The sequence below is a fragment of the Sminthopsis crassicaudata genome, chromosome 1 (genome assembly GCF_048593235.1).
Source record: "Sminthopsis crassicaudata isolate SCR6 chromosome 1, ASM4859323v1, whole genome shotgun sequence".
In the NCBI taxonomy this organism is placed as follows: domain Eukaryota; kingdom Metazoa; phylum Chordata; class Mammalia; order Dasyuromorphia; family Dasyuridae; genus Sminthopsis; species Sminthopsis crassicaudata.
In genome coordinates this window covers 617,329,797-617,351,747 of record NC_133617.1, presented here as the reverse complement: position 1 = coordinate 617,351,747, position 21,951 = coordinate 617,329,797, and the positions used below count along the sequence as shown (strand labels likewise).

At 38.6% G+C, this 21,951-nt stretch overlaps 1 protein-coding gene and 1 long non-coding RNA gene across 8 annotated transcripts in view; both read left to right on the top strand.

The window, feature by feature from the left end:
• The first annotated feature begins 722 nt into the window (after positions 1–722).
• GHR (growth hormone receptor) overlaps positions 723–21,951 on the top strand; it is a 305,275-nt gene continuing 284,046 nt past the window's right edge. For 2 of the 7 annotated variants that reach the window (XM_074300389.1, XM_074300027.1), the window contains exon 1: positions 13,408–13,598. Coding sequence is in view for 1 of the 7 variants with exons in the window: in XM_074299853.1 (XP_074155954.1) it covers positions 13,763–13,801 (39 nt within the window). In the remaining 6 variants the exon portion in view is untranslated. Of the gene's footprint in view, positions 1,065–13,402; positions 13,802–21,951 lie in introns of those variants that run through there. The other 5 variants (XM_074300124.1, XM_074299943.1, XM_074299853.1 and 2 more) reach the window with 5 other exon arrangements.
• On the top strand, positions 16,996–20,479 carry LOC141561461 (uncharacterized). Its single transcript, XR_012488062.1, has 2 exons — positions 16,996–19,208; positions 19,389–20,479. It is a non-coding gene; the product is annotated as an uncharacterized LOC141561461 (long non-coding RNA).

Sequence of the window (21,951 nt, the reverse complement as noted above, 5' to 3'; positions counted from 1 at the left end):
CCTGAAAACCAGCAGGAATCATTGGATTCCCTAACACAAAACGAGACTATTGCAGGACTTCAAAGCTTGCAGGAATTATTGGATTCCTAGAACATGAAGTAATGGACAGTAGATTCCTTTTGGACTACTTTTAGGAATTATGGACATGTATAATTCCTCATGTTGATTCATGCTATTTGTTACATCACTACTAGCCTGTGTTATGTTACTGTTTTCTTATGTAATTTATGTGATTATGTGTAATACCTCCAATATTGATGGATTTATGTATACCTGTTTTAATAGTGAGCCCCTTCAGAAACCTGCTAATCTGATTTGATTTCCCATTTCCTTTGGTATTTTCATCTCCCTTCCTGAGATGTCAGGGAGGGTGTGATCACCTCCTTTTTAGAGCAGTCAGGGAAGGCATGATTGCCTTCTTTTGGGGGGGTTCTCTCCTCCATGAGAAGTCAGGGAGGTCATGACCACCTATGTTCTAAATCAAAAGAAAGCGGGAGATGTTAGAATTCTTATAAGGTGCTAGCTAAGTCAGTGGAATTGATAGAGACAATGGTTGTTGAGCAGGATGCTTAACAGTTTTCTAGATGTACATAGTACTTATTAGAATTCCACAAGATTCACACCTTTAATAGCACATATAAGGAGGAGCTCCCTCAAGCTCATTAACCTACAAGCCCTCTCTCGGAGGCAGAGTCAGATTCATTCCATTTTCCACCTTTGTGCTGCCTGAAGGCTTTGGATTCAGAGGGAGCTAGAGGCAAAAGCTGGAAGAGACAAAGGACTAGCGACAATAGCCCTTGGAACCAAGGAGAGAACTAGGCCTCTAAGAAAGCTAACCAGGCTATTTTGAAGGAGACAATAAAGGATCTGGACTTTTATTCCTGGCTTCATTTGGGGTGATTATTGAACTGAACTGAAAGGAAGGCTACTCCCAGAAGCTCCCCAAGAAACCTGCTCCCAGAGAACATTATAATTTAGAGAAGAATATTACATCTTGGTGCCCGAACATGGGACAGACACGATTCTGATTTCAGTGGAAAAGACTCTTTGACACAAAAATTAGGGTGAGTACAACAAGGAAACTTTGTTAAAGAGCTAAAGTAGAATTTCAACTAAAATGAGATAGATGTTTAGAAAACAGCTTTCTGTTTCTCTTCAAGGAATAGTAATCATGTGGTAGTCTGATTTGGTATGGCACTGAATAAATAAATTTAGGTAATATTATCGTTTCTTACTAAATTGGCTCAACAACAAGTAGATACTCTCCAATCATTTAGATGTGAGTTTATTTCTATTAAAATATTTTATAGTCATATTCACAAAATTTCTGTATGTGACAAAACATTTTATACACTGATTAATCTGAGTCTCAGTTTCCCCATTTATAGAATGGGGATAATGACTCTTGCACTACCTACCTCACAGTATTATTGAAAGTACTTTGTAAATCACAAAGCGTCATATACACATATGATTGATTATTATTAAACTAATGAGAATAATCTATTTTTATTACTTTGATCTGAACTTTTTAGTTTTAAACTTTCAGTCAACTGTTTCACTTTAATACTTTTTTTTTTTTTAGTATTAGATTATTTCTCATTCCTTCTCCATTCTCTTTCTTTTTCACTAAGCAGACTCAGTAGAATTTCTATTCCTTTTTAATCCATCAATTACTAATTATTTTGATACTCCTTATGGGTTAAGTGCTAGAGATAGACAAATATGAAACTCCCCACACATGTTTGCCTACAGTTTCCCTAAATGTAAAATGGGAACAATAATACCTTGCAAGGTTGTTTTGAGACTCAAATAAGACAATATTTATAAAGCATTTAGTATGGGGCCTAGAACATACTAGGCATTTAATAAATGCTTGTTTCTTCCTTCATGTCTTTCAGTGTAATCATTTCTACAATTACCAATTAGACCAATAAATAAATAAAGACCAATTAGGAAACACCAGCCTTGAGACCTGGGCTTATGTTGACTTTGATATTTTACCTACAGGAAGGTTCAAGGTAGAAGACAGATGGTCTGATACCTCCTTCAAGCAGTTGTTAACCAGCTGTCACTATTTTTTTCTCCTAGGGTTCAGTCCTGTCTTTATGACAGAGATTATAAAAGATAGAGGTTTATGATTAGAATCTGACATTGTTATAAACTACATATACATATAGTTTTATATATATATATATAAAACTATATGTATATGTATATAAATATATAGTTATATAAGTCTATGTCAAGCCTGAAAATAACACTGACAGAATTACACAACAGAATTAACAAGTAGATCTATGGTCCTATGAAAGCGGGTTATTCAGTACTGTTTTAGAAGTGAAGAGGATTTTTTTTTTTTAATTTGATTAAGGAGTATATACGCTCAGGATAGAAATGCTGTGATTATGGAAAGACATGAAGTTATCAGAAAATTATGGATATTCTAACTGAGGGAAAGTCTCAAAAAGTTCAATTAATATCATCTATTTAATAACGAATCTAAAAGCCAAAAGCTGCCTGTAGCCAAGATAAGGGCTCAGAATCAGAACACCAGAATTGGTTTGAAGCAAATTCTGTTCTTTACTAGCTATGTGGCTACAGAAAAGTCATTTAATTCCTATGAACCCGAAGTTAGTTACTCATTTCTAAAATGGGGAGATTCATTGTAATTACCACACAGGATTGTTGTGAGGAAAGTTTGGAAAATGTAAAATGATACATAAAATCTAGGTTATTATTGAAAATACTAGAAAACCTCCTAGCAGCAGAGAAAAGCTACTGATAGGAATTTTCATGCCAAGTTGGTTTCAAATTCCAAAGCTAGAACAGTTATAACTTTGAAGTGTAATCAGGGTGAGTTAGAAAGAAGCATTGTCACTGAAGTCTGGGAATGGAATAGTGCTGAATTAAGTGGTGAATTAAAAAGTTAAAGATTAATGAGAAAGCATCAGATTATACCTAGATATTTATTTCCTTAATTTATTTTCTTTTGCTGTTTAATGCTTACTGCTTTTTTATTTTAATAAAGGTGTGTGTGTGTGTGTGTGTGTGTGTGTGTGTGTGTGTATGTGTGTGTGTGTGTGTGTGTAAATCTTATAAGGATCTCAGATCACACATTTGTGGTTCTGTATGAATGGAGGTCCCTCCTGCCACTTGGTGGCAGCATATTCTAATTGCATGGACAGCAGACAGTAGCTATCTAAATGCAATTTTAAATTTAAAAATAAATGTTCAACATTACTATCAAGCACATATTAAATATATGTTGTGTACTAAACACTATAAGGCATGGTATCTCCCATTAGGAAGTATACAATTTAGTTGATTATATCTAAGATGTACATGTATATATGTATGTGTATTGTATGTATGTATGTATATATATACATATATATGCTGCATGTATGTATGCATGTATATATATGTGTGTGTGTGTACTGTATCTATCAATGAATGCATAATGTATGTTGGTACAATGAATAGAGTGCTAGGTTTATAATTAGGATGATCTGAATTCAAATCCAGTCTAAATACTTACCAGTTATGTGAACCTGGACAAGTCCCTTAACTTTGTTTGCTTTAGTTTCTCATCTGTAAAATAAGCTACAGAAGAAAATGGCAAACCATTCCAGTATCTTTGCCCAGAAAATCCCAGATGGGAACATGAAGAATTACACACACACCTGAAAATGACTGAATAACAGTGTGTCTCAACATGCACAATACACATATACATACATTATATACAGGTGTATATAAAACCTATATGTAATGAATTCACAACTCAAATTAACAGATCAAATGCTAAAATCCCATTAGTAAGTGCTACTGAAATTTAGAGTAGAAAGAGATATTAAACTGAGACAATAAAATAAAATTTTATAAAGGAAATGAAATTTGAGGTGACTAGAAGTGAAAGGATTTAGGGAAATCAAGAAATTATATGTGCCACGTATTCACTATACTAGGTGCTAGTGATACAAAAACTAAAGTGAAAAGTCCCTGCCTTCAAGGAGCTTACAGTCTTAAACCAAGGGAGACAGCATGTACATAACTAGGCATGTACAATAGTAATCAATGTACAAATATTTAGTAAGTGCTTATTGTAGGCTAGTCATTCTGCTAGTTGAAGATATCATGACAATAAGATGCTTACATTACAATGGAAGAGGAGAGGAAACAGAGAGAATAAACACACAAAATATTTAAAGTATTAAACATGGCATTTGAGAACAAGGGTTCCAGCAATTGGAGGGATCATGAGAGATTTTATATAGAAGGTGGCATTGAATTAAGCCTTAAAGGAAGAGAGGGATTCTCTAAACTGAAGTTAAATGGGGGAATGTATTCCAGGGATGGGGAAACAGCCAGTTATGGAGAAGGCTGATGGAATGTCTTATGTAAGAAATAGAGGGAAGAGGAGTAGGGCTAAATTGCAGAGTGTGGAAACGAGTGTAGGACACAGTAGGGCTCAAAAGATAAGTCTGGGTCGTAAAGAATTTTAAAAGCTAAAAATCTTAGATGCAACAGTAGGTCACTGGAGTTAAATGAATAAGAAAGTGATTATCAGATTTGAATTTTAGGAAAGTCACTTTAGCAAATGCAAAATAATTTCTAATAATTTCCTTTTTGTCTTCATTTGTCATGAATTACCTCTTACATTTTTTATTACTGATAATTAGGTTTTCCTCTTTAAAAATCACACCAGATACTAGTTTTGACATTTTATTTTTATTTTTAAAAGCTCTTAATTTATTAGTTCAATAATTTTTTTTTTGCTTTCAATTGCATTAATTTCCTATGATTTTCAGAATTTCTATTCTGGTGTTTAAATGGTGTTTACTAATCTGTTTTCTAGGTCTTTAATTTGCTTGACTAATGCATCAATCTGTTCTTTTTCTATTTTGCTAATGAAATGTTTAGAGATTAATTTTTTCCTTAGGCTAATTAGGAAGAAGTTGCAGTTACCAACAAGACCAGAGGTAATGAGAGCCCAAACTAAGGTGATAGTTGTGTTGGTAGAGAAAAAGCATTAGAAACACAAGAAGAAATAGGCATAGTATAAAAAAGACACTATATATATATATATATATATATATATATATATATAGACAGTGTCTGTCCCATATATATACACACACACATACACACACAAACCTATTGTGTCTAATGGTAGCCATCTCTAGGGTGGGAGGAGGGAACAAAAAAAAATAAAAAAGAAATTTACATGTTATCTTTATTATATATGTAAAAGGAATGGTGAGTTGTACAAAATAGATTGGCAATTCCACATGTGATCATCTTTTTATTATACCATGTTATAGAAATGCTTTATTCCATGAATACAAACAAATACTACCCCAAAAAAAGAAAAGGGGGAAATAGGCATAAGTTAATGAATAGTTGTAATCAGTTTTACCTTATTAGGTAGAAAAGTGATCTGTAGGTTACAGACTGAAAAAAAAAAAAAAAAGGTGGTACCTCTGACAGAAATAGGAGGTTTGGAAAAGGAGCAAGGTTTGTATGGAGAAAGCAATTTTAGTTAAGTGATGAGAGGAAATGAAATGGAGTAGACAACTTTTTTTCAAAATAAATTTGCCTGAGAAAGGACAATCATTTGAGCAAATGGTAAAATCTTATGAAGTTTTTTTTGCTTATTTTACTTTTTTTTTATTTTTTAAGAAGGGGCATGACTTGGGCAAGAAACTGGGGAAAGACCAGTGGCTAGGAAGAAGTTGAAGATAAAAGGGATGACTGAGATTGAAATCTGCTGGAAAAGATGGATCAGGAGCTTATATGGATGGGTTGGCTTTGGCAAGAAGAGGTATTCTCTTTGTCAAGAGACTACGGTGAAGGTGGAAAGGATTGGGGCTGATGTCAAGGGTTTTTGGGATAAAGAGAAAGACAGAAGTATAAAAATGGGCAAGTCTAGAAAAGACAGCTCCAGACACTCTACTGTACAAGAAGGAAGGTCGGCTGAGCTGCTTGTCCCTTAGAATAGTTATCTTTTCCACATTGTGGGAAGAAATGTTAAGGGTGCAGCACCCCCTGGATCTGGAAAATTCATGTAAAATTTTTTGGTTGTCCTTTCTGAACTTTTTCCCTTTGGGGGGGTATTGATAGTACTTAATTGTAAAATGGGGGTTAAGTATTTGGTTATAGGCTCTGTGATTCCTGCTGGCCTTCAAGTGTCACCTGAAGCTTCTGCAAAACTGTTCCAAAATTCCCATTTAATTTCTTATACTGACCCGTGATATGTTGAATCCACAATGGGGAAAGTCAAGATGTAGAAGGGAGAACTGTACTGTATTAACTTAACAGCTGAATAACTTCTCCTTTGCAGAAATCAGGCCCTCAGTGAATTTAATGACACACACCTCCTTCACTGTACCACCCCCCAAGAAATGGTATCAGTACCTGCAGTTCTGGAATTGTAAGTAGCCTTACACATTAGTGTTCCCTACATACAAGCTGCATTGTCATTTATCTTATTAAAGTTTTAATAAGGTTCAAGATATCCAGATCCAGTGTAGAGAAACATTGAATACCCAAAATATAGCAAGCCAGCTTTGTTGTATTATAATTGAAAAGAATAACTCAGGAAGATGGAAATAGGTCAGGTCTGCCAGGGCACCAGATAGAATTGGGTGCCCCAAACTATAAAAGTCTGGTGATTTGGGGGTAAGGTTCTTATCTGAGTCCAGCAAGCCCAGGCACTGAGGAAAGGGACAGAGAATGTGGACTTGAGGTCTGGTGTTCATTCATTCACTCTGGCAGGGGCAGAGGAGGTTCTTGGGGAACTGAAGTTGATAGTCAGATTCCATCTCCCTCCCCTAATTAGGAAAGAGTTTTGAACTTCCTTGAGGCTTTTTCATTTAATGGGATGAGGAGACAACCAATGACATTACACCATTGTACTTTCTTTGTGATCATTCTTCTACCCACAAAATATATGCATGTTTGTGGGAAACTGAACTCTAGCTTCTGTAAAGGAAAGTTTAGTAACGTTCTCTGTTGGCTAATTGTTAAAGTACTACAGTGGGAGTTCGTGAATTACAGGTTAAGTAGCTACCATTCTTCAAAGGTAACCCCTAGACTCTTGATAGCAACTCCTCCATGTGGCTACAACCTGCTAAGTTGAGTTAGAAAGAAAGCCCAGAGAAATCAGGTTCTTGTTGGGTGGCCCAGAGGACCTTATCTTGATTGCCCCAGGCAACTTTCTTTAAGGTCCCTAAAGCCACTGAGGAAAGTCCCAGAGACCAGGTTTGAGTCTTGCAGAAAAAAAATTTGGTGAGCTCTCCAGAAGGGAAGTAAAGAGGAGAGAAGCTGAGAAAATCAAAGAGGGAAATAGAGAAAAGGAAAAAAATTAAGTAGAGAAAAAAATACCCATTGAGAAGGTTCCCTAAAAATATAAAACAAAAGAAAACCTAAACATAACCTATCAGGAAGACAAATGAAAATTAGAATTAGAAAAGAAAATATCTATTCTTAAATAATATACTGAAACAAAAACTTTTAAAAAATTGAAAAATCTTAAATTAAAATCAGATATATCATATTATTACATTTTACATTATATTCATTATCTTGAAATTTTTTTTTCAATTTTGACACTTGTAATATGGAATGGAGTTAAAATTATCTGTTTATAAAATGCAAAGCTTTTTAAAAAACTTTTTCTAAAAGTTAAATTCTTAAATTTTCATAACTTTTACAGAGCTTTTTTATTTGAAAACTAAGATAATAGAAATATTTAAAATAAAATGTTTTGTTTCTAAAACAAACATTAGCTACTTGAACTTTTAGAATCAAAAATAACAATATATAATTTGTCATAACAAAATAGTTTGCCCCTCTTTTTAAATTACAACTTTATTAATTAATGCATTTTTTAAAATAATCATTTTAGAAAAATTGTGACTGCAAATATTAAGATGAGACTATATTGTTATACCAGAAAAATGCAGAAACAAACTTCATATGAAGTCAAATATTAAGATGGCTAGTGGGTAAAGCACTAGTCCTGGAATCAGGAGAACTTGGAATTCAAATCCAGCTTTAGACACTTAACACTTTCACAATGAATGGAATTCGAGGCCTGAAATAAGACTCATCTTCCTGAGTTCTGATCTAGTCTCAGACACATATTAGTTGTATGATCCAAAGCAAGTTAATTAACTCTATTTACCTCAGTTTCCTGAACTGTAAAAAATGGCCTAAAGAAGGAAATGTCAATCATTCAATTATTTCTGCCAAGAAAACTCCAAATGGAGTCACAAAGGATTGACACAATTAAAAAACAATAAAAGGCAAACTACCATTTTCTAAAGCAACTTTCTAAAACAATCACCTGAAGAACATATTACAGTCTGCATTAATTGCATTAATAAAAGGGAGTTTCTTCACTGGGCATATAGATTAGATTGTTTCACACACACACAGAGTAGGGTGCTGGCAAATGTTTAATAACCAGCTCTCTGGGGGGAGGAAATATTTGCAAGATATATTTTCTAGTTTAACCTACATTATTAACATTTTACCCAACATTTTTTAAAATCTAGATAATCAACAACACTACAAGCCCTTATTTTAGCTTTTATTGATTTCTACTATGAAATACAAATACAATGAAAATTAAATAGGTTTTCACAAGTCAGTTTAAGCAGGCATACCCCAATATTATATCTATGTGTTTTTATACACATAGTGTATGGTTATATATATATATATATATATATATATATATATATATATATATATATGGCATAGTGGTTAATTAGGAAGTACTTGACTATATGGCATAGTGGTTAATTAGGAAGTACTTGACTGAGGCCATAGGTTTTGATGGCTTGCAGTAATCCCTGTTTTTTATCTTACCCTGTGAGGTTCAATACTGTGAGGCTCCTTAACCCAGCAGGAGAATAAGGTTCCCCATTTTCATGTTCATTGTTTTCTCACCCCCACCTCTCCTATTCCTCTCCTATTTTAAACTCTAGATTAGCCCTACCCTCAAAAGTGAAATTAAAAGAAGTATATTGGGTACCATAAATCTTTCCTGCATATTTATTCCCATATAGAAAAGGGAATGCCAAGAGCAAAAGAATCAGAATTATTTTAGACAAACATTTTATACTGGTTTTTATACCAAAAATCTTGTACCATCACTACTAGAATATAGTCTTTGTTTGGTTAATATTCAAATTTAATTGGGACACAAATAGCTCCATCTCAAGGATGCTAACAAACCATTTTACCTTTCATCTTCATTGAACACAATGCATCAAACACCAAGCAGAATCTCCTTTCTGGTGCTTTCTCTCCAGGGGCAACGGTTTTGCCCAATCTTGCTCCTGCTGCTTCAGTCACAACTGCTCCCCTTGTTGTTGGCAGTTACATATCAATGCTAGAATAAAGCAAAACACTGAGAAATCAGGGGCTCTTGTAATAAACCTGGCTGAATGAGTCCACATTCCAAATGGGGAGAGAGAACACCAGACTACCCTGGTCCATCCTTATGCTAGAATAGAGAAGGCTTCTTCCTTCTTCTATCCCTGACTGACATCATTACAACTTTTTTTGACGATTACCTTGAAAAAAAAATCAGCCAGAGGCTGCCTCTTCTGCTCTTGTGTGGTACCCCATCAGAAGTTTTAACTTCTGACAAGGAGAAGATGAAGCGACTGAACCTAGCTATATGTAACAGAAAGTAGGCAAAAGATATCTATGAATATCCAAATCTCCTTGAAAGTCTCAGGAGTCAGAGAGAATATTTATACACGCTCTGAAATTGTAATGTAGGGATGGAATGAAAAGGAGTTCATGTATTTGACTGGAAGACCTTTACAAGACTATGAGGGTGCTATTAGATATGATAAAGTAATATCACCACATCTTCAGCATCTCCACTCTAATTGAAGAACAACCTTAAATGTCGTGTCTTCAAATTCCTTCAGCTCCCACCATAAAAAAGGAAACTGCTATGAAGACAGGTATATTGTTTAAATCAAAGGGTGCCACATAATTTTCCTAATACAGATTCCAATTATTTTCCCAGTTAATTCACTCCTCTTCATACTTCTGTGAGATAAAATCTACGATCTTCATCATGTGTATAGAAAAGGGTGGCTAATAAAATGTTAACCTTAATATGGTGCTTTCCACTTTTCAAAGCCTTGATGCATCTAATGTTTCATTGGCATTCTCAGAACAAGCCAGTAAGTATCCATCATTTGATGCATATAAGAACACTTAATACAGAGGTCAAATGATTTGTTCAAGGTCACGGAACTCTTCAGTAACAAGGTAATGGTCCAAGTCTTTTTCCATTGAAAGCAATAATAGCTTTGATTTATAGAACTTGTTATGGTTCACAAAATTCTTTGCTTTATTCAATCCTCCCAACAACCTGTTGAAATAAGCAATACAAGTATTATCAATCCCTTTTTATAGGTGAGAAAACTGAGGTTCAGCCAAGTGAAAGGACTTTAGCCAAACCAGGAAAGTAACAGAGCCCAACCTAGTCAGTTTCTTTAGAGCAATAATGTACACATTCACATATATGTTATGGGATTTAGATAGTGATGTGTGTATACATATATATAAATTATTTCCTCATATAGATATATGGCTACACACATGTGTAGTATATGTCTATGTGTATTTGCATATACACACATACATACAGGCATATATGCATAGGTTTGTAGTACACACACATAGATACACAAAGCTATGCATATGCATGGTTGTATATGTACATATATGTAAGAGGTCTATATATACATTCACATATGCATATATTTATACATTACACATATACAAATATTTATACATGGCTATATACATAGTCAATAGACAACCATTCATGAATACACACACACACATATACATAAGTGTATATGCATATATGCGTGTGTGTGTGTGTGTGAGAGATCAGGAAGATAAGACTTCTGATTCTAACTAGTCCTCTCTCTACTATGCTACCTAGCTGTCATATATGTGTGTGCACAGATACATAAACATGTGTACACGCATGGTGTATATATGTATTGTGTATACACCTGTGCATATACATAGTCACCTCCCCCACCCCTCTCTCTATATAAATGCATTATATATCTCTACCTATATGTACTATGCCTATGCAAAAACACATATATGTAAAGAGACCTGTTTAAATGCATACCCATGCATTGCCAGTCCTATGCACACATATATACATACATACCATAAGCATATATAGCTATGTGTGTAGGTAGGTGTGTGTGTATGTATATGTAACAGCATTACAACAATTTAACTTTACATTAAAAATTCTGAAAGAAATCAGCATTCCAAAAAACAACCTAGGCTATCTTCATTGACAATAGTGAGCTCTCTCTCTCAGCTCCTGCTGCTTGGCTGGCTCTCTTTTACTTCTTCCTAGCAAAATCCTCTGCCTTTCACCCCAAATCCCCCACTTGAAAGCAGAAAGGACTGGAAGAAAGATGAAAAGCTCCTGATCTGGTGCTTAATCGGAGACCCTTGGGCACCCAGAGAGACCTTTGCTTCCCCTTCCCTACCTCCCCCCAACTGTCTGTGTACACATTCACACATAACTTTGTTGTGGTTCAGGAGTTTGTGTCCAACTCTGTGACTCTATTTGGGGTCTTCTTGACAGAGATATTGGAAGAGTTAGCCTTTTTTTTTTCTCCAGCTCATTTTACAGATGAGGAAACTGAGGCAAACGGGGTTAAATGACTTGCCCAGAATCACACAGCGAGGAACAAAGATTTGAACTTACAGAGATAAGTCTTCCTGATTCCAACTACTATGCTATCTAGCTGCCATACGTGTGTATATGTGCACGCATACACAGACATGCATACATGCATCTATAGTTTATATACCTACATATCTGTGTGTATACATAGCCACATATGTAGAAATGCCTATATATACATATACTATATGCATTTGTCTATTTACACGTATATATATACATATAGCTAGATATTTATATATGTATGCATAGGTTTATAATATGCAAGACCTCTTAGATACATGTATATACACATATAATATATATGCACATATGTAGATAGACGTGCATATATGTATACCCATACATCCATACATGTAACATACCTGTCGGAATGATATATACATGCAAACATATACCTAGGTTGTGTATGTGTATGTGTGTGTGTATATGCACATACACCTATACCTATACACCCATATATGCAAAATAACTCAGATATGATATATATACACATACAAACAAAAATCTAGGTGTGTGTATATATACACCTATACTTATGTACCCATATATGCAAAATACCTCTCAGATATATATGCTACATATCTATATACACGCATCCATATATACAAGTAAGATATGTGATATATATACATACACTAGATATGCACATGTATCTAGGTGTGTATATGTGTATATACACTCCCTCAGACATCACACCCACATGCACTGCATACACACATACATGGTACATGCCCCATGAGGATGCACACCCACGAACGCATGCACACGTAAGTATTACACACATGTGAGCTATGTGGATGCGGACCCAGCTGTGCACAGCTCCAGCTGCCGAGGAAGACTAGCCATACTCACCACTGTTGCGATCTCATTCTAGCTACTTAGACCCAGAGGCACACGCGCCCCCCTCCCGGAGCCCCGAGACGCGTTAGCGGCCGGGGCCACTCTGCCCAGAGGCCCGGGAGGTGCAGACGAGGCCGGCTCCTCGGTACAGAACTCAGATGGCGGGGGCGCTTTCCGAGCCGGCTCCATGTTGCTCGGGAGCGGCGGTTCGGAGGGGTTGGGCCTTTGAAGTGGCTTTCCTCGCGCACTCCGCTTCCCAGGCGGGGCAGAGGCCGCTCGGGCGCTCCCGCCGGGCACGCGTTGGTTTGTTCGCCAGAGTTCCAGTTCGGACCCCGCTTTCTGGAGGGGAGCGGGCCGGGCCTCCCCAGAGGAAGGAAGTGTCCTGCACCAGCCAGCGTTTTCCTCTAGGAGGAGCCGAGTAGTCCAGATGAAAGTGACACGCACCAACTCCAACTCCTCGCAGGCAAGGGCAGCAATCTGAGCTCCCAGGAATTCGCTCCCCGGGCGGCTCTCGCCTCCTCCCCGTCCATCTCCTACCAGCTGCCCTCCCTCCTCCCTTGGCTGAAGTTCTCCCTCCCCTCCCGTCCCGAGCGAGACGCCGGAGCGTGCCGCTCTGTCCGGGTCTCAACGCGCTCTTCGGCCCGCCCCCCCCTCCCGCCGCCCCTCACCCCAGCAAAAAAGCCGCCTCTCCCTTTCCCCGGTTCCCACCCCTCCCGTGCCCTCCCTCCCAACCCTTTACCCCGCCCCCCTCTCCACCCCTCCTTTCCCGAAGCCTGACAGCCCGAGAGCTGCCAAGCGGGGCGCAGCCATGGGAAGGGGAGGAGGTAGAGGCGGCGGCGGCGGCGGCGGCGGCTGCTGCAGCAGCAGCGGTGGCAGCTGTGGCTGCTGCTGAGCGCCCCGGCAGCGGGGACCCCCCTGGGGCGCCCGGGCGCACCAGCCGCGGCGAGAAGGGAGACCCTCTGCTCGCCCTGCTCCGAGGCTCGGCTCCAAGGTAGCGGCCGCGGCGGGGGGCAGATCCGCGGCGAGGGGGTCACTTCCCACCTCCGGGCTGGAGCTCGGCGTTGGGGGCGGGCGGGAGGAGGCTTCTTTGGGGTGCCGGAGCTTTCAGATTTATCCGCAAATACGCTGGTGCCTCGAGGTGGGGGTAGAGCTCCGATGGTCTGCGCTTCCTCCCGAAGAAGTTGTTTTCCGCTGGTAGGTTGTAATCTGATCCGTAGCTGGGACGTGTGCGTGCGTGCGTGCGGGTTTCTGTCTGTCCGTCTGTCTTTCGGACTAGACTGTTTCTTTCTTTTTCTTTTAGGGAAGGAAGTTCGGGGAGTGAGGGTAGTAGCACTAAATTTGTTTAAGCGCAGGAAGGTGGGGGTGTCTTATTGAGGGGTGTGTGTGTGGAAGGACTTATTTTGGAGACAGTTTTGTGGGTGTCTTTAAACTTTCTTCTGTGTCTGTCTCTGTCTCTCTGTCTCTGTCTCTGTCTCTCTCTGTGTGTTTGTCTCTCTCTCTGTCTCTCTCTGTCTCTTTCTGTTTTTGTCTCTCTCTCTCTCTCTCTCTCTCTCTCTCTCTCTCTCTCTCTCTCTCTCTCTCTCTCTCTCTCTCTCTCTCTCTCTCTCTCTGTCTCTCTCTCTCTCTCTCTCTCTCTCTCTCTCTCTCTCTCTTTTTCTCTCTCCCCTCTTCTCTGTATTTGGATTTGACAACCTCTGCCACTCGGGCAGGAACTGCAGCTGGAGTTGTGTGTCCACAGGGGTGACTGGATGGTGGGGAAGGACCAGGAACAATGGGACTCCTTCTCCAGGCTCGCAGCCTTTCCTCGAGCCCCTGATGCTGTACTTTTCAGTTGCTGCGCTCTTTGCCCCCTCGGGAGCCTGGAGGAGTACACTGGCCTGGCTGGGTGGGATGGCGTGGCGATCGGGAGCTTCCTCACTTGTGGCCCTTCACTAATCTGCGGTTTTTGAAACGACCTCAAAGTTTTGACAGCCAGAGCTAGCCGAGGCGGCTGCAGTGCCGGCGGGTCGTGGTCCCAGGCGGCGGGGGCTGGCCCCAGGGACTCCGGCCGTTCCACGGCTGGGGTCGCGAGGACGGCTGAGGGCGTGGGGCGCGCTGTCGGAGGGAGACCCTCTAGCACACCGCACTGAAAACTGTTGCTGGAGCCGCGGCTGCCTGGCTCGGGTTGGCTTGCTGGAGGCGGTGGCGGGGGTTTTGTGTGCTCGCACGGCTGTACGTGCTATGTATGAGTGTCGGTGTACATACAGGAGGGCGAGCACAGCGTGTAGGAGTGTCCCTCAGCTCGGGGAGCGTACTGTGGGGGTGGGCGGAGGCCTGGGAGGTGGCGGCGGCGGTGGAGGTGGGAGGGTTGTTTATGTCTCTGCCGAGGACGGGACGGGGAAAGGTAACGGGAGGCGGGGGGGGGGGGGGGGGAGGAGAGGGGGCGGAATTGTGGAAGTTGCCTTAGGGATAAACTCCGGGGTCCTTTAAAAAAGGAGCTCCCCTGCCGCCCAGAACTGGAACCGAGCAGTTCGCGATTCTGCATTTGCGAGAGGCAGCTCCTTTTCTCTGAAAAAGAACCCGCTGAAGGATGCGTGCGGCCCTGAGGTGCCAGCCTGAGGTGCCTCTCTGAGGTTTGCCACCCCACCCATTCTTTAGCGGGGTTTGTTTACCTTCCAAACTTAGGTCTTAAAGGACCCTCAGGCATACCGCTCGGGGGTCGTGGGCGCCGGCTGGGAAGCTGCTTCCCTAACCCTGAAGTGTTTGCAGAGGATCTCGAATGTTTCCACCAGTCCCAGATAGTATAACAGGGTCTCTGAGAAAGAAAACTGGAAAAAAGCAAACTCCTGAAATCAAAGGACTGGGCAGGATGCCTTCTGTACTTCATTCATTTGCGTCTGGATGAGTGGAGGACGGTGTCGGTTCTCCGAGGCGGGGGAAGACTCGACCCGGGGAAGAGAGACGAGCGTCTCTAGTTGTCTATTTATCATTCAAGATCAGCTTTAGCCTAAAAGTCTGAGACACACTGTAATTTTAGCCAAGAAGTTTTCTCCTCCTACCGCCACCTTGAAAAAAAATGCTTAATATTACTAGAATAGTGACTCAACGTTCAACTTTCCTTCAGAGTTAATATATACATCGAAATTATTCCATCATTGGTCTCCTGAAATGTTCTAAAAGCAAACATTGTCCTGAGGAGGACGGGAGGCAGCACATACGTGTGTGTGTGTTTTTAAGAGAGCATAGCTCTGACGTGCAAATATTTGTCTCAGTCAGAGTTTGGGATTGGAGTTTTTTTATTACTTTAAAAAATAATAATCCACGGCATAAACCCCTTAAAATTGATATTCGCTACAACCTATCTCAGTCACAGCTCCGGTGCCTGGCGAACAGATGTTTACTGGACTCGGTAACCTATTGGACTGTCATGTTGAGTATCTTGTTAGCTCAGGACATAATGTTTATAGCATAATGTAATAAATGGAGCCACAGTGGCAGTTGGCCTGTGCCAAGCGCAGGAAGCGCCCCAGCATGGAAACAATTCCTGAAGTTGGTCCAGCTCGGCAAGCCCTGCTGGCGATTTGCCGGTTAGCATTGTTAATGTAAAGACAAATCTAAAAGATATAATGAGAATGCAGGGCAGCAAGATCTTTAGTTTGTTTTTTTTTTTTTTTTTTAATAGGCTTATATAATATTTTCTATGTCTGCTCTCTCTCTCAGTGAAAGTTTCATCAATTACCTCCTTAATATTGATATATGTATTGCTACAATGTAGATGATTTTTTTCTTCGTTAATTTCACTTATTTTCCTCATATAAGTTTTTTTTTTCCTCTGATAGCGTTTTAGATTTTTAAATAATAATTGCTGGAATTATATAGCATTTTAAAAATAGAATCTCGCAACAATCCAGGGAAATGAGTTTTATTATCACCCTTATTTAACACATAAGAAAACTGAGGCAGATATTGTCAGGGGTCACATGGCTAGGAAGAGTTTGAATTTAGGTGTTTTTGATCCCCTGGCTCAGCATTCTATCCACTACAACACCTAGCTACCTCTGGGCAGATTTAAATTAAAATTTACAAGGACATATTTTCCATGGTGCCTATTAATTTCTAAATGGTGTATTCATGAGCTTTTAACAGTTACAGGTCCTCTTCTAATTTTTTAATGGTAGGAATTGGAGTTTGCTAATATTAAAATCTACACCATATTAATTATGTACACAAGGTAATAGGCATATTTTCAGCAGAATACAAGAGTTGGAGTGTATGTGTATGACTGTGTATGTACATGTAAAGGAGTTCCAGTTTTATCCCTTATTTAATTTTCTTTATAATCACAAGGTGATTATATCAAACTTCAAAACATTTCTGCAATGCTTAGAATCCTTCTGTGAATGTGCAGGTGAAATTACTTTGACTTATAGCCCATGTCTGCTTCATTGCCTTTTGTCAATGAAGATTAACTTTAAAAGATAGCATTTGTGTGACATATTAAAGGCCAGGAAAATCAAAATTGAATGTTCAGAATAAACAGAAAATTTGAAACAATCCTTATATATAATTTAAGTAAACACTCTTCTTTTGGTTTTCTGAACTTAAATTCTCAGAAGCAATCAATAGGTAGAGAAAGAATGCCTTCTATTTTCATTCTGGAGACAAACCACATTCTGGCTCTAGTGGCGGTAAAAGGTGCTTTGGAAGAAATGCTTCCTGATGGATAAAGAGGATCCAAATAATATGTATGGGACGTGTCTGATTAAGTTAACAACTCATTTTTCTCTTGAGGCAAAGAGGATAGGCAGTGCAAACATAAAAAAGTCTGATATGCACATTCCTGATGAACCAAAGTGGGCTACTAACAGGCTTTCTGTAGGAACTGAAGTTTCACACCCCATTTGATATTAGTGAAATTTGACAGCAGAATCTCTCTTATTTTCTACTTATCTTAAGTTTTCCTCAGCTAGAATGAGAGGTAGTGAGGTAGAGTGGAGAGAACATTGGTTGGGGAGTCAAAATGCAAAATTCGCGCTGCTTTACTAATTCTTCTACTTTAGGTCCCTGAGCAAGACTCTGAAACTTAGTTTCCTATAAACTATAAAAATATTTGTTCAATCTATCATACAAAATTGCTATTTGCAAAGTGAGTTATTTTGAGTTAAATTCTACTCTGATGCCTCATCCTCAATGTAAGTGTGAAACTGTGACCTTATTCTTGTCAGAGTTGGCCCTAACTTCTTAAGGGCTGTGCCTGAGAGAGCAAGCTCTGGCAGGCCTTACCAGGGTGAAAGGTTGAGTATGGGGCTAACAACAGAACAGACTACCCACATTGTTGTCCATGTGGCTAAGTTGGGAGGGACATCACAAAATGGTTTAAATTCTAAAGCTGTTTGGCCATAGGCACTAACAAAGACTCCCTATCTAAACTTAGATTTATCTCTCTGAGTCACATATGCATTATTTCTAAAATTCTATCTATTTTTTCCAAGGCCAAACTCAAGTCCTATCTTCTTCTTGGAAATACTACCTTGTGAGTGACCATTGAAAGTAATTTGATCATCCCTGATCATTTCCTCTACTGAATTACTATAATAATCATCTACACCAGTGATGCCAGATCAAATAGAAATAAAACCACTAAGCCATACATAAGGATTCCTGTGGGTTTTACATTGACTTAGAAAACCACATATTGACATTATCTATATTCTATTGTATTTTTATTTATTTTGCTAAATATTTCTCAGTTGCTTTTATTCTGGTTCTGGTTCGACCCTGGAGTATTGCCAGAGCAGGTGACATGTTTTATACCTCTTGAAATACACTACTAATTTGGTCTTTAACATGTATTACCTTAATTTTTTAGGATGTTCTCTGTATTTGAGAATGAAGAGGTTTAAGGGGTCATCTAGTCCTGTTCTATAATTTTATACACCATGCTTCCAGGAAATGAATAATTCTCTCAAGGTCATATAGGTAGTAACATATAAGTTTAGACTTGAACCCATGTCTTCTAACTTTAAATTCAGTATTCTTTCGATCACAAAATGTGATTACTTATCTTTTTTCAGGAGTGTTTTCTCTCCCTATCTATACTGTAAAAACCCTCAAGAGCAGGAACTAGGACTTATATATATTGTACTAGCCACAGGGCCCAGCTATTGATATTCCCTGTTTATGAAACTGAGGCTTTCACCAATAGTTCAGAATATGGAAAAAGTTGCATTTCTTCATTAAGCATAAATGGGAGAAACAACATCTAGTAAAAAGTGATTATCTGAGAATGTTAAAAATTAAGACTAACTTTTCAAAGTAGAAGGTCTCAGAAAACAAAACCATGTTTTGTATTCTCCATTTGGATTACATTTAGAATAAAGTTAATTGGGAACAGAAAACAAAATCCAAAATGTATAAATAGTATTAAATCAATTAGCATTTACATGATAAGTTACATTTTTTTCATAGTACTTTCATAGACATTATTTCACTTGACTTTTGTGACAACTCTACAAGGTAATTGGAGTTATACTGTGCCTATTTTACAAATGAATAATTTGAGGCAAGAAAAAAGGCGTTTTCTAATGAGGAATCTGTTTTATCTTAACAAAAATCCTAATAGGTACACTGATCAGCATCTTCTCGTTTATGTTATACAGAACAGTCAAGGAAGCACTTTTGTGACAACTCTACAAGGTAATTGGAGTGATACTGTGCCTATTTTACAAATGAATAATTTGAGGCAAGAAAAAAGGCGTTTTCTAATGAGGAATCTGTTTTATCTTAACAAAAATCCTAATAGGTACACTGATCAGCATCTTCTCGTTTATGTTATACAGAACAGTCAAGGAAGCATTTATTAAATAATTACTATGCTCTGCTAGGACCTGGGAACACAAAATCAAAAAGAGACAATATCAGTTCACTTATTCTAATGGGGAGATTGTGTATAGCCATACATATGTACAAATAATGTATACATATATAGGATTATCTGCATATGATTCTATAATTAATAGGGAACTATTGGATTTAATTATAGGAGTGGTATGTTAAAATCATGTTTAAGAAAATGTCTTCAGTTGCTATGTGGAGGGTGTATTGGTGTTCTGAGAGTTACTAAGGCAGGGAAACCAATAAGGATCGCTGTATCCTAGATGATAAAAGATGAGGATCTGAATTAGGGTAGTTGCTCTGTGAGTGGAGAAGTGATATGTCTATGAGAAAGGATGGAGATAGAAATGATTAGATCCAGCACCTGCTGGTGTATGTGGGGTAAGAATGAACAAACCTGTCTGGATGCAGGATGGTGCCTTCATTGGTAATAGGAAAGTTTGGAAGAAGGTTGTCTTTGGGGAAGAGAATTAATAAATTCTTCTTTGGTTATGCTGAGTTTGAGAAGCCTATGGGACATATAGCTTAAAATGTTCTATAAACATAGCTAATGCAGAATTGGAGCTCTGGAGAGAAATTAGCTCTGAGTCACCTTCATGGAAATGATAAAAGCTTGAATAGATCCCCAAATAATAGAAAAGAGAAAAGACTCAAGATAGAATCTTGGGAGTGGGACAAGTATATCCATAATGGAAAGAAGGATGCCAGTCAGGAAAATGAGATTGAAGATTCATCAGAGCTGTGGATAATTGAGAGAAAAGAAGTCATGGAAGAGATAGGAAAGATGGGATTAAAAAAATGGAGATTAAAATGAGCAAGAAGAGCCACTTTCTTCTTTGTAGTTTTGGAAGAATAAGGATATGGAGAGTTTTAGAGTTGGGAAAAAAATTGAAGGAGATAACAGTTGAATAATTTCAATAAATTCAGATTCTTAGCTGATTATGAAAGTGAGGGAAAGGAATTGGAAATGAATTCTTTTGGGGCAAGCTTTGTATTAAATGTAAAAGAGAAACAATTAAGAGATGAATAATTGCTAAGAAGCAATAAGGGACCAGTCAAGGTAGATTAAGCTTAACTTTGAATGGACCCAGTCAATCTGATTTTGTTCTTTTCTCTAGTCCCTAGAGTCACTTAGGAATTGGTGTAGAAGAGACAAGTGCTAGGAATTATACAAATCTGAAGGGTAAAAAGATGTAAATAAGGGATATCTAATGGCTAAGAGAATGAAAGAGGAGAAGCCATCATTGAAATGGGTGATCATAGAATAGAGGGGGGGGGTGGAAATGGGACTAGAATAGGTTTAATAGATTGGAAAAATTAAGAGGCTTGATTAAATTCAACAAGTACCTAATATTGAATGTGAGAAGATGGTATTTTATTATGACCTAAAGGAGCCCAGATTACCCACAGATACCCAAGTAAACTCAACCCAAAGTCAATTTAATATTAAGAAAAACAAAGAAAAATAGCGATAGTTTCCATCTATTCAAAGATTAACACAGAGAGAGAGAGAGAGAGAGAGAGAGAGAGAAAGAGAGAGAGAGAGAGAGAGAGAGAGAGAGAGAGAGAGAGAGAGAGAGAGAGAGAGAGAGAGAGAGAGAGAGAGAGAGAGAGAAAGAGAGAGAGAGAGAGAGAGAGAAAGAGAGAGAGAGAGAGAGAGAGAGAGAGAGAGAGAGAGAGAGAGAGAGAGAGAGAGAGAGAGAGAGACTGGCAGAATCCTGGCTTAAACAAAGGCAAGGTGAGGAAGGTAGAAGGTAGAAAGCAAGGCATACCAAGAGCAGATAATAGCTAGATCAGCAACAAGACCAGTCCTGAACCATGTAGAAGTCACAGTACAAGAAAAGGCCAGAGCAGCATTTGAGAATCAGTGCACTTGGGGTCTTTCAGGAAGACTACTACAAACACAAACAACAGTGTCTAATTGAGACCTATTAGGTTCCCAGCAAGGGATGGAGTCAACTCCAGACTTGGGACCATGCAAGCTGAAAAAGTTGGAGGAGGAACCAAACCCATAGACCAAGTTGAATTACCAGGAGATTGAGCCAAAATTCAAGAAGGAGGGTTGTAGTTTTAACAATGGATCTATATCTAAGCAGCATCTTCCATAACATATATGGAAAGCCCATATTATTTAATGTCATTGATACTTAAGTCTTTCACAGTTGTGTTTGCTTTACAATGTTGCAGTATAAATTGTTAAGTTTAGAATAAAAAATGTGATATATATGATTCTGCTATCTCAAAAATATGAATGGATAGAGTGAGAAAGAAAAAAATCTATTTTGTTTGTATTTTATTTTCAAAGAGGGCCACTGATAATCATGATGTGATGTCCTGACTTGTACATGAATTGAAATTAAATGAGGCAAAATTGTGCAGAAGTGTCAGCCTCATTCTCTCTTCCTGAGTCATTGAAGTTCAGAGGCAAAACAAAAGTCAGGATGACTGGAGATGGCCTGATCTGCAGTGGA